The sequence below is a fragment of the Pholcus phalangioides genome, unplaced genomic scaffold, assembly GCF_987345545.1.
Source record: "Pholcus phalangioides strain wild (caught in Gottingen) unplaced genomic scaffold, Ppha-v1.0 ptg000001l_1, whole genome shotgun sequence".
In the NCBI taxonomy this organism is placed as follows: domain Eukaryota; kingdom Metazoa; phylum Arthropoda; class Arachnida; order Araneae; family Pholcidae; genus Pholcus; species Pholcus phalangioides.
Window position 1 is genome coordinate 23,337,893 of NW_028301594.1, and position 13,271 is coordinate 23,351,163.

At 34.0% G+C, this 13,271-nt stretch overlaps 1 protein-coding gene across 1 annotated transcript; it reads right to left on the reverse strand.

Annotated features, from left to right (window-relative positions):
- Positions 1-9,569: 9,569 nt before the first annotated feature.
- On the reverse strand, positions 9,570-12,426 carry LOC149090117 (uncharacterized). The gene is made up of 3 exons (XM_089231307.1): positions 12,363-12,426; positions 11,996-12,246; positions 9,570-9,837 (listed from the first exon to the last, which is right to left on the reverse strand). Exons 1-3 carry the CDS (start codon positions 12,375-12,377, stop codon positions 9,570-9,572), a joined length of 534 nt encoding a protein of 177 aa, XP_089087433.1. The 5' UTR covers positions 12,378-12,426.
- Positions 12,427-13,271: the final 845 nt, after the last annotated feature.

The following is a 13,271-nucleotide window of genomic DNA, read 5'->3' on the forward strand; positions in this document are numbered from 1 at the left end:
CTGTCTTTTTGAAGTTTTCTAATTTGGGGACCAACGAACAATCTTTAGTTTATTTTTGCGGCCAAAAGATGGGCTCTTTTTTGAAAGGTACACAAATCCCTTTCCAGATGGATTTGTGGCTGACAAATTGTTTTATAACACTTAACTTGATGTGAAGAGGAGGGCAGCAGGACATCCTCACTGGGTACTGATTTCTCATTGTAAATATTTTTTTCTCCCACTTACCATTCACGTTGAGGCCAAATCTTTCTTTTGTAATGAGAATTTTGGTCGTGGATATCCAGGTCACGCAGATAACATCTAAACTTTGCTGTAGTCTTGTTGCATACATAATATCGTGGAAACTTCTTTCAAATCACCACATATTTTCCATTTGTGCCCATTGTATTTCTACGGTTGGTAACCATGACTTATATTGTCAGTCATGCTTCCTTAGTGTTCATGTGCCATCTATTTTTCAAAGTATGATTGAAATGTGAGGATTGAATATCTGTAACGGAAACATCGGCTCGAAGTTGGAAGCCACAGAAGCGAATTAGAGCTCTTAAATTATGCTCCTATGCATTATATTTTGCTTAGTGACCGTATTCAGAAGGAAAAAAGACATATTATCGATGCGCGTTCGGTACCGTATGTTTATGTGGACGACAACTCTACTCAAACAAAAATAACCCTTTTCATGTTACTAGTCAGCAAGGATAGTTGGTACTGTAGTAGGCAATGCTGTATCTTCGAGTACACCACAAGGCACATTTCAATTCCAAATTGAAACTTCCCACGAAAAATCAAGAAATTTAGTGATATCTCAATAGAAAGGGCCAATATGGCCCCTAAGTTAAATAGGGAGTAAAAATTATTGAAGAGTTTATTTATTCTGAACTTACTTTTTTTTTATTAATTATCAAATCTGATTAATTCTGAAATAACTTTTTTCACTAATTCTGAAAAAGTTTTGATTGATTGTTGAATAAGTTAATAAATTCTGAGATTAATTTTCATCTTAAATCACTTTAAATGATTCATTATTTATCTATTTCGATAATTCTGAAATTATTCTCGTTGTCAATATATTTTGAAATCATTTCTTTCAATGATTATGCAATTATTTTTTTATTAATTGTGAAATAATTTCTATCAGAAATAACGAAATTATTCCTCATTGAAGTTATATATTATTAGTCATATTATTCTCTCACATATAAGTTTTTTTTTCACTACTTCCGAAATTATTTGTTTTGAAAATTATAAAATGCACGCAGTCATTTAGTGTGTCAATTATAAATATCTTCCATATTTCGAAAAACTGAATAATTCTCCAACGTTATAGTATTTACGAAAGATATTCCGCTATTTGTTATAGTTGAAATTTTCATTTCCTCTGTTCTTATTTTCCCCTATACTGCATTAACAACTCAGTTGTCAATCGAAAGAAGTATCTTTCAACCATCCAGAAAAGTGTTACTTTAATATGGATAAGAATAAAAGTATAGTAATCAGAGTATACGTATAATTTCCAAAATTTTTATAAGAATAAAAAAAGTAGTCCAGTTTATCACTAGTAACATGATTCATTGGAAATTCATCTTCTTATAGAGTACTTTTCAAATAAAAATCTGACAGTTTCTTCGAATATTTGTGAACTTAGGAAAAAATATACTTAGAACCTCTTATTTAATGGAGGTGAAATCGTGGTAATAAAAAGAAAGACAAAATTATTAATGGAAATATATTTTTTTATTTTTTTATACTCCATACAAAACACTTTCTTTGGTATACAGAAAACTAGTCACAATTCCATTCGTTTTCGAAGCATGACGAACGATTTTCATAATCTACTTGATCGAACAAACATCGACATTGCTCAAGAAAGATACGCTCACTTTCATGGTCCTGCAAAGGAAAACAGAGAATTATAAGAAAAGAATATTATGTAGCGATTTCTTCAAGTGTTAATTGCAAGAAATATAATGGATATTATTGAGTAAATCTTTAATGACCAGATTGTTTCGAAAGCTAGATTAAATAAACACATACAAAGAATTAGATCCTTTTCTTTTAAATCCTATAATTATCGCATTTAAGATTTTTTTATAGAATTCGTATATTATTAAATATGGGTATATCATAAAACTCCCTTTTATCCTCCAATAGAAATGAAGTTTTATTAAACATTTTGTTAATTTTTTTACAAAATTAATAGATAGAAATGGTGTCCACACAAACTATAAATTTTTCAATTATGATGTTTATTAACTCCTTGTCTGAACATTCAAGGCGTTTATGACTTTCTTAAAGCTAATAAAAATGTGAAATAGGGTCAAAACTTCATACTGTTTTTTGTTATAGATGAGGCATTTCGAATATTAAATCAAATTTTGAAAAACTTTTGCCGAAAATGTTTTTCTATCATTCCCGATCAAAAATCTTGCTTTATAGTGACTTTTGTGCATACATTTTTTAACTGATTGAGAACTTACTTTCTTTCCAGGATCTTTATACGATTCCGCCGTATCCCAGACCATAACGAATGCCACTGGCACCATATCCTAGCCCAAGATTGCCATTGGCGAAACCACCATATCCACCTCCAAGGCCAAATCCGTAACCAGCTCCCAGGCCGTATCCAGCTCCGAGGCCGTACCCAGCTCCAAGACCGTATCCATAACCGGCTCCCAAGCCGTATCCATCTCCAAGACCATATCCATACCCAGCTCCCGCACCATATCCAGCTCCAAGGCCATATCCGTATCCTCCATGTCCGTAAGCATGGTTTCTCTTGTCATATCTGACACTGTGACCGTGCCCACCATGTTTGGAAGCGTGGTCGATCTCCACTTCGTATCCGGATACGGCTCCGCTGGCCAGTGCTAGACAGGCCATCGCCAAAACTGCGAAAACGATCATCTGCAAAAAATTTAGTTTTAATGAGCATACTCTTCACAAGCAACGATTTACAAATAATTTCAATGCTTCAACTCGGTGATTTTTGACTTGGGGGTGCACGTAGGATGAGCTTAGTCGGGACACATGAATAAAATTGTCACATTTTAATAAAGAAATATTTCCCTCTCGAAAAGTTTAAAGTAATTTCAACCAGCCATTCATTAAAAACTGTTCAGTGTAGTCAAAAAGAAATAAAAAATAAAGATCGATATTTTCTTTCAAAATGACGTTTCAAACGTAGAAGCCGACAAATTCAAACCTACTCCGACCCACTCCAAACGTAAAAACCCAATTAGAAAGTTGTTGTTTTGTCTGTCCTGACGCCAGCAATACAAAATCCACTCTTCTAAGTGCAATATTGGCTGAGATATTTGAATTCAAGAAATCGAGGAAAGTTGGGAAAAAAGCAGCAAATATAACGGACAACGATTGTTTCGCAACTTTTCCCTCATTTTTGAATTCAAAAATCTCAGCTAATATTAAGAAATTTGAGCATGTAATATTGAAAAGTGGATTTTTTTTTTCAGCATCTGGGGGACAGGGCAACAAATTTCTAGTTGGATTTTGTTTGGGCACAGTCCATATAAATTTTTTTAATAACTATACATCCCTTTACAACATGAATGACGTATCGGAAATTCTTGACTTTGCACATTTATATTCCGCAAGAATGACTTTAATATCTGCCACCGTTTTCTTGCTATCCCATTTTGAAAACCGTCAGGCGATTGTGGGACTCTCTGTAAGATGTAGGACGAAATGTTTCCAGGAATAAGTTATGCTTAAAAAAAAAAAAGAAGACCGTTCAAAAAATAAACTTTTTATTTTAATATAAGTTTAAAAATCACATATCCAAAATCTAAACGTCAATCGATCATTTTCTTTACTTGGAAGCATGTTTCTATCATCAACAGTTTCAAAGTTAAGGAAGTACAAGGAAAGTTACGGAAGGACTCTAATATAACAATATACAACAACATACTAATAATATCAAAGTCAATGCAACTTACCAGAATCTTATTCATGATTATTATCCGTTTGATTCTTTTCACTACTGTGAATACAATTGAATTATGAATTCATTTATGAACGCGAGTCTTTTATATGAGCGTGTTTGCTCAACAAAAATTGGGCGAAGATAGCGGTATTCGGTCATTGATAAGCTCATTCACCTATGGATTGGAATCCGATAATCCTAATCGGGTAATATCCCAATCAATATCAATACATGGCTTTTTCGGAAGTTACGTCATTCGGCTCTAATCATCAAAAACTGCATAATTAATGACAATCAGTGTGTGCCTTCTAGCGTGACTAGTGCAGAATGCTTGAGCTCGCAAACAAATGGTGCTTTATTAATATTTATAGGGTTCAAATATGATAGTTGTATACCTTGAGGTCAAGTATGCTAATGTATATATCTGTGAGGTCAAGTAAGCGATTGAGTTGTGTGCCATTGTAAAATCTACAAATAATTACTTTGAAATTTGACTTTTTTTATGATAAAAAAAAAAGAGAAATTTGTCGAAATCTATCGATATTCTATTTTTGAATGTACGTACAAGGGACACACCGATATCCTTTGTCCAATAACCAATTCCTTAATCGTTAAAGAATTGGGCATTGAAACAGTTAAGGCTTAACCGTTCTTAGAGCAGGTCTTCAACGCATGACCAGTTTGAGCATTTGTCGTGGCCCGTCAATCATTTTTATAAAAAAATAGCTAGAAACATTGAAGACGATTTAATTGAAAATTACTTCGATAATGCCTACAGAGCACTGATAGTTATACTGTTGATAGTTATACTACTGACTTGCGAGGCGCACTCATGATTCGTGATTAACGCTGCGTATTTGACTCATTACGAAGGTCATCCTAAAAAGTTGGGATTCCCTGGGTTCAAAACTCATTTTTTCATATATTTCAAAAGGAAAAGTTGGGATGTAAAAAAAAAAGACCATATCCAGCTCCAAGACCATATCCAGCTCCAAGACCATATCCAGCTCCCAAACCATATCCGTAACCAGCTCCAAGACCATATCCGTAACCAGCTCCAAGACCATATCCGTATCCTCCATGTCCGTAAGCATGGCTTCTCTTGTCGTATCTGACACTGTGGCCGTGTCCACCATGCTTGGAAGCATGGTCGATTGCAACTTCGTATCCGGATACGGCTCCGTTGGCCAATGCCAGACAGGCCATCGCCAAGACTGCAAAAGCGATCATCTGCAGCAAAATAGAAATGCACAAAAGAAATTCAACAAAAACACTACAGGTAATGGAAATATCCACATAACAAAAACCCAGCATAAAGCATTATTCTATTATTGCTGTTGACTTACCAAAATCTTGTTCATTGTTGTCAAATTTGTGTCTCACGTCTTCTACTTCTAAAGGACAGTGAAAATGTGTTTCTGTTCGAGAACTCTCTGAGGCTTTTTATATATGAGCAGTGTCCGCCTTTCATAAACGTCGGTGAAAGTAACGGTATTTAGCCTTGGATATCATGCTAAACTCATTCACCTTTGAACTAGAATTCGATAATTACAATCTGGTCAATATCTTTTGCTCGAATGTCACATCATGAGAAATATTTATACGAGTAATTAATACCGATTAGCTTGCGCTTCCAAGCGTGTCCACAGATAGAGTCCGGAGTTTTCATTTGGAACGCTGTGTTCAATGGTTAATCTACAAATACAGTAAGGTCAAGTTTAATCTCTTCGAATAGGTTGCTCGAGGTTACGGAAATAGGTACATTTTCAGAATTTCATACATATTTAGTTAATGGATAGATCAATAGACAAAAATATGTAATGGATAATTGGAGTGTATGTGTTAATCTCGAAATCTTTGTCTATGGCAATAGGACAATTTAATACCGTTTAACCCTTGGAGAGGCACTTTTTATTTTCTACGATATAAATTTCTAACCAAATTACTTGATAAATATAATGTCTATGCCTTTTGAATGTGAAATGTAGAAAGAATTTCTTTTTTGCATCCCTGGGAGGAGAGGTAGTTGGTGGCTATCTCCCGCCCTTGTATAGCATAATATTAATGAATTTTTCAAGATGTCACTTTACATTAAAAGGATTAATGAGGATTTTATTTTCAAACGTGAGATTTCCACTTTTTTGCGAAATGCACTTTTTAACGGTTTATGAGTCTTTGGGATAAGATCTGTCATATTATGTAATCATGATTATTCAAACAAGAATATTTTTGTTAGAAATTACAATGTAAAAAGTTAGTCGTTTTTCTATCAAAAGGGAACATATCCACCATATTCTTACGCTTCGGAATTTTTCATTTCTAGATAACGGACAGCCATGGGACTGAAACTTTCGCCTGTTAATGAAGAATGCCCATTAATGGATAGTAAGATACATTAAGTCCCGTCGATGTAATTCAAAATTGCGTCCACCAGTGGAGGTGTCCGCTAACGGGAGTGTTCGTTAGCTGGTTAAGGAAAAATTTTTTTGATCACGAGTTTTCGCAGTGAAACCACCCCTCAAAGTGTTAGTCCCTAGTATTACTTCATTAAAGGATTGCGGAAACGGTAGTTATTGGTGATTTCAGATTTTTCGACTTTTTTTTCTACGCTGTGATCTGTATAAGCAAAATGTGTAATAATCACTATTCTAGTCACTTTTAAAATTTTATCGGAACATTCCAAACAAAATAAAAGAAAAAGTAAATATAGAGGCCTATGAATTATATCATAAATTTTATTTAAAAAAACTTATTTTTACTGATTTAAAATATCAAAAATTCATGTTTTCCCCAAGAATTTAAAACACTTATTTGTTTTTCTTGTGATCAATTTTGCTCTCTGAAAAAAAGTTCCAGCAACATTGCAGACACTTATTTCTCTTTATACCGTCTTTCTATGGTCATTATGTCTTCATGACACCTTTCCTTCATGAAACCAGTTTTCAGGAAATTAATGCAGATTTGAATGTGGGAAATGCTATTTTAAATGACATGTGGCATCCAAAATCCCCGTATGCATTTATCAGGTGTTGAATCAATTCTTTATAGTGTGTTAGCTCTTTTATTTCCTAGAAAGTTTTGCGTTACATTCTTAAAGCAAATCCCTGAAATTTTTTTTTTTGGCATTGTTAAAAATCTGTCTTTTTGAAGTTTTCTAATTTGGGGACCAACGAACAATCTTTAGTTTATTTTTGCGGCCAAAAGATGGGCTCTTTTTTGAAAGGTACACAAATCCCTTTCCAGATGGATTTGTGGCTGACAAATTGTTTTATAACACTTAACTTGATGTGAAGAGGAGGGCAGCAGGACATCCTCACTGGGTACTGATTTCTCATTGTAAATATTTTTTTCTCCCACTTACCATTCACGTTGAGGCCAAATCTTTCTTTTGTAATGAGAATTTTGGTCGTGGATATCCAGGTCACGCAGATAACATCTAAACTTTGCTGTAGTCTTGTTGCATACATAATATCGTGGAAACTTCTTTCAAATCACCACATATTTTCCATTTGTGCCCATTGTATTTCTACGGTTGGTAACCATGACTTATATTGTCAGTCATGCTTCCTTAGTGTTCATGTGCCATCTATTTTTCAAAGTATGATTGAAATGTGAGGATTGAATATCTGTAACGGAAACATCGGCTCGAAGTTGGAAGCCACAGAAGCGAATTAGAGCTCTTAAATTATGCTCCTATGCATTATATTTTGCTTAGTGACCGTATTCAGAAGGAAAAAAGACATATTATCGATGCGCGTTCGGTACCGTATGTTTATGTGGACGACAACTCTACTCAAACAAAAATAACCCTTTTCATGTTACTAGTCAGCAAGGATAGTTGGTACTGTAGTAGGCAATGCTGTATCTTCGAGTACACCACAAGGCACATTTCAATTCCAAATTGAAACTTCCCACGAAAAATCAAGAAATTTAGTGATATCTCAATAGAAAGGGCCAATATGGCCCCTAAGTTAAATAGGGAGTAAAAATTATTGAAGAGTTTATTTATTCTGAACTTACTTTTTTTTTATTAATTATCAAATCTGATTAATTCTGAAATAACTTTTTTCACTAATTCTGAAAAAGTTTTGATTGATTGTTGAATAAGTTAATAAATTCTGAGATTAATTTTCATCTTAAATCACTTTAAATGATTCATTATTTATCTATTTCGATAATTCTGAAATTATTCTCGTTGTCAATATATTTTGAAATCATTTCTTTCAATGATTATGCAATTATTTTTTTATTAATTGTGAAATAATTTCTATCAGAAATAACGAAATTATTCCTCATTGAAGTTATATATTATTAGTCATATTATTCTCTCACATATAAGTTTTTTTTTCACTACTTCCGAAATTATTTGTTTTGAAAATTATAAAATGCACGCAGTCATTTAGTGTGTCAATTATAAATATCTTCCATATTTCGAAAAACTGAATAATTCTCCAACGTTATAGTATTTACGAAAGATATTCCGCTATTTGTTATAGTTGAAATTTTCATTTCCTCTGTTCTTATTTTCCCCTATACTGCATTAACAACTCAGTTGTCAATCGAAAGAAGTATCTTTCAACCATCCAGAAAAGTGTTACTTTAATATGGATAAGAATAAAAGTATAGTAATCAGAGTATACGTATAATTTCCAAAATTTTTATAAGAATAAAAAAAGTAGTCCAGTTTATCACTAGTAACATGATTCATTGGAAATTCATCTTCTTATAGAGTACTTTTCAAATAAAAATCTGACAGTTTCTTCGAATATTTGTGAACTTAGGAAAAAATATACTTAGAACCTCTTATTTAATGGAGGTGAAATCGTGGTAATAAAAAGAAAGACAAAATTATTAATGGAAATATATTTTTTTATTTTTTTATACTCCATACAAAACACTTTCTTTGGTATACAGAAAACTAGTCACAATTCCATTCGTTTTCGAAGCATGACGAACGATTTTCATAATCTACTTGATCGAACAAACATCGACATTGCTCAAGAAAGATACGCTCACTTTCATGGTCCTGCAAAGGAAAACAGAGAATTATAAGAAAAGAATATTATGTAGCGATTTCTTCAAGTGTTAATTGCAAGAAATATAATGGATATTATTGAGTAAATCTTTAATGACCAGATTGTTTCGAAAGCTAGATTAAATAAACACATACAAAGAATTAGATCCTTTTCTTTTAAATCCTATAATTATCGCATTTAAGATTTTTTTATAGAATTCGTATATTATTAAATATGGGTATATCATAAAACTCCCTTTTATCCTCCAATAGAAATGAAGTTTTATTAAACATTTTGTTAATTTTTTTACAAAATTAATAGATAGAAATGGTGTCCACACAAACTATAAATTTTTCAATTATGATGTTTATTAACTCCTTGTCTGAACATTCAAGGCGTTTATGACTTTCTTAAAGCTAATAAAAATGTGAAATAGGGTCAAAACTTCATACTGTTTTTTGTTATAGATGAGGCATTTCGAATATTAAATCAAATTTTGAAAAACTTTTGCCGAAAATGTTTTTCTATCATTCCCGATCAAAAATCTTGCTTTATAGTGACTTTTGTGCATACATTTTTTAACTGATTGAGAACTTACTTTCTTTCCAGGATCTTTATACGATTCCGCCGTATCCCAGACCATAACGAATGCCACTGGCACCATATCCTAGCCCAAGATTGCCATTGGCGAAACCACCATATCCACCTCCAAGGCCAAATCCGTAACCAGCTCCCAGGCCGTATCCAGCTCCGAGGCCGTACCCAGCTCCAAGACCGTATCCATAACCGGCTCCCAAGCCGTATCCATCTCCAAGACCATATCCATACCCAGCTCCCGCACCATATCCAGCTCCAAGGCCATATCCGTATCCTCCATGTCCGTAAGCATGGTTTCTCTTGTCATATCTGACACTGTGACCGTGCCCACCATGTTTGGAAGCGTGGTCGATCTCCACTTCGTATCCGGATACGGCTCCGCTGGCCAGTGCTAGACAGGCCATCGCCAAAACTGCGAAAACGATCATCTGCAAAAAATTTAGTTTTAATGAGCATACTCTTCACAAGCAACGATTTACAAATAATTTCAATGCTTCAACTCGGTGATTTTTGACTTGGGGGTGCACGTAGGATGAGCTTAGTCGGGACACATGAATAAAATTGTCACATTTTAATAAAGAAATATTTCCCTCTCGAAAAGTTTAAAGTAATTTCAACCAGCCATTCATTAAAAACTGTTCAGTGTAGTCAAAAAGAAATAAAAAATAAAGATCGATATTTTCTTTCAAAATGACGTTTCAAACGTAGAAGCCGACAAATTCAAACCTACTCCGACCCACTCCAAACGTAAAAACCCAATTAGAAAGTTGTTGTTTTGTCTGTCCTGACGCCAGCAATACAAAATCCACTCTTCTAAGTGCAATATTGGCTGAGATATTTGAATTCAAGAAATCGAGGAAAGTTGGGAAAAAAGCAGCAAATATAACGGACAACGATTGTTTCGCAACTTTTCCCTCATTTTTGAATTCAAAAATCTCAGCTAATATTAAGAAATTTGAGCATGTAATATTGAAAAGTGGATTTTTTTTTTCAGCATCTGGGGGACAGGGCAACAAATTTCTAGTTGGATTTTGTTTGGGCACAGTCCATATAAATTTTTTTAATAACTATACATCCCTTTACAACATGAATGACGTATCGGAAATTCTTGACTTTGCACATTTATATTCCGCAAGAATGACTTTAATATCTGCCACCGTTTTCTTGCTATCCCATTTTGAAAACCGTCAGGCGATTGTGGGACTCTCTGTAAGATGTAGGACGAAATGTTTCCAGGAATAAGTTATGCTTAAAAAAAAAAAAGAAGACCGTTCAAAAAATAAACTTTTTATTTTAATATAAGTTTAAAAATCACATATCCAAAATCTAAACGTCAATCGATCATTTTCTTTACTTGGAAGCATGTTTCTATCATCAACAGTTTCAAAGTTAAGGAAGTACAAGGAAAGTTACGGAAGGACTCTAATATAACAATATACAACAACATACTAATAATATCAAAGTCAATGCAACTTACCAGAATCTTATTCATGATTATTATCCGTTTGATTCTTTTCACTACTGTGAATACAATTGAATTATGAATTCATTTATGAACGCGAGTCTTTTATATGAGCGTGTTTGCTCAACAAAAATTGGGCGAAGATAGCGGTATTCGGTCATTGATAAGCTCATTCACCTATGGATTGGAATCCGATAATCCTAATCGGGTAATATCCCAATCAATATCAATACATGGCTTTTTCGGAAGTTACGTCATTCGGCTCTAATCATCAAAAACTGCATAATTAATGACAATCAGTGTGTGCCTTCTAGCGTGACTAGTGCAGAATGCTTGAGCTCGCAAACAAATGGTGCTTTATTAATATTTATAGGGTTCAAATATGATAGTTGTATACCTTGAGGTCAAGTATGCTAATGTATATATCTGTGAGGTCAAGTAAGCGATTGAGTTGTGTGCCATTGTAAAATCTACAAATAATTACTTTGAAATTTGACTTTTTTTATGATAAAAAAAAAAGAGAAATTTGTCGAAATCTATCGATATTCTATTTTTGAATGTACGTACAAGGGACACACCGATATCCTTTGTCCAATAACCAATTCCTTAATCGTTAAAGAATTGGGCATTGAAACAGTTAAGGCTTAACCGTTCTTAGAGCAGGTCTTCAACGCATGACCAGTTTGAGCATTTGTCGTGGCCCGTCAATCATTTTTATAAAAAAATAGCTAGAAACATTGAAGACGATTTAATTGAAAATTACTTCGATAATGCCTACAGAGCACTGATAGTTATACTGTTGATAGTTATACTACTGACTTGCGAGGCGCACTCATGATTCGTGATTAACGCTGCGTATTTGACTCATTACGAAGGTCATCCTAAAAAGTTGGGATTCCCTGGGTTCAAAACTCATTTTTTCATATATTTCAAAAGGAAAAGTTGGGATGTAAAAAAAAAAGACCATATCCAGCTCCAAGACCATATCCAGCTCCAAGACCATATCCAGCTCCCAAACCATATCCGTAACCAGCTCCAAGACCATATCCGTAACCAGCTCCAAGACCATATCCGTATCCTCCATGTCCGTAAGCATGGCTTCTCTTGTCGTATCTGACACTGTGGCCGTGTCCACCATGCTTGGAAGCATGGTCGATTGCAACTTCGTATCCGGATACGGCTCCGTTGGCCAATGCCAGACAGGCCATCGCCAAGACTGCAAAAGCGATCATCTGCAGCAAAATAGAAATGCACAAAAGAAATTCAACAAAAACACTACAGGTAATGGAAATATCCACATAACAAAAACCCAGCATAAAGCATTATTCTATTATTGCTGTTGACTTACCAAAATCTTGTTCATTGTTGTCAAATTTGTGTCTCACGTCTTCTACTTCTAAAGGACAGTGAAAATGTGTTTCTGTTCGAGAACTCTCTGAGGCTTTTTATATATGAGCAGTGTCCGCCTTTCATAAACGTCGGTGAAAGTAACGGTATTTAGCCTTGGATATCATGCTAAACTCATTCACCTTTGAACTAGAATTCGATAATTACAATCTGGTCAATATCTTTTGCTCGAATGTCACATCATGAGAAATATTTATACGAGTAATTAATACCGATTAGCTTGCGCTTCCAAGCGTGTCCACAGATAGAGTCCGGAGTTTTCATTTGGAACGCTGTGTTCAATGGTTAATCTACAAATACAGTAAGGTCAAGTTTAATCTCTTCGAATAGGTTGCTCGAGGTTACGGAAATAGGTACATTTTCAGAATTTCATACATATTTAGTTAATGGATAGATCAATAGACAAAAATATGTAATGGATAATTGGAGTGTATGTGTTAATCTCGAAATCTTTGTCTATGGCAATAGGACAATTTAATACCGTTTAACCCTTGGAGAGGCACTTTTTATTTTCTACGATATAAATTTCTAACCAAATTACTTGATAAATATAATGTCTATGCCTTTTGAATGTGAAATGTAGAAAGAATTTCTTTTTTGCATCCCTGGGAGGAGAGGTAGTTGGTGGCTATCTCCCGCCCTTGTATAGCATAATATTAATGAATTTTTCAAGATGTCACTTTACATTAAAAGGATTAATGAGGATTTTATTTTCAAACGTGAGATTTCCACTTTTTTGCGAAATGCACTTTTTAACGGTTTATGAGTCTTTGGGATAAGATCTGTCATATTATGTAATCATGATTATTCAAACAAGAATATTTTTGTTAGAAATTACAATGTAAAAAGT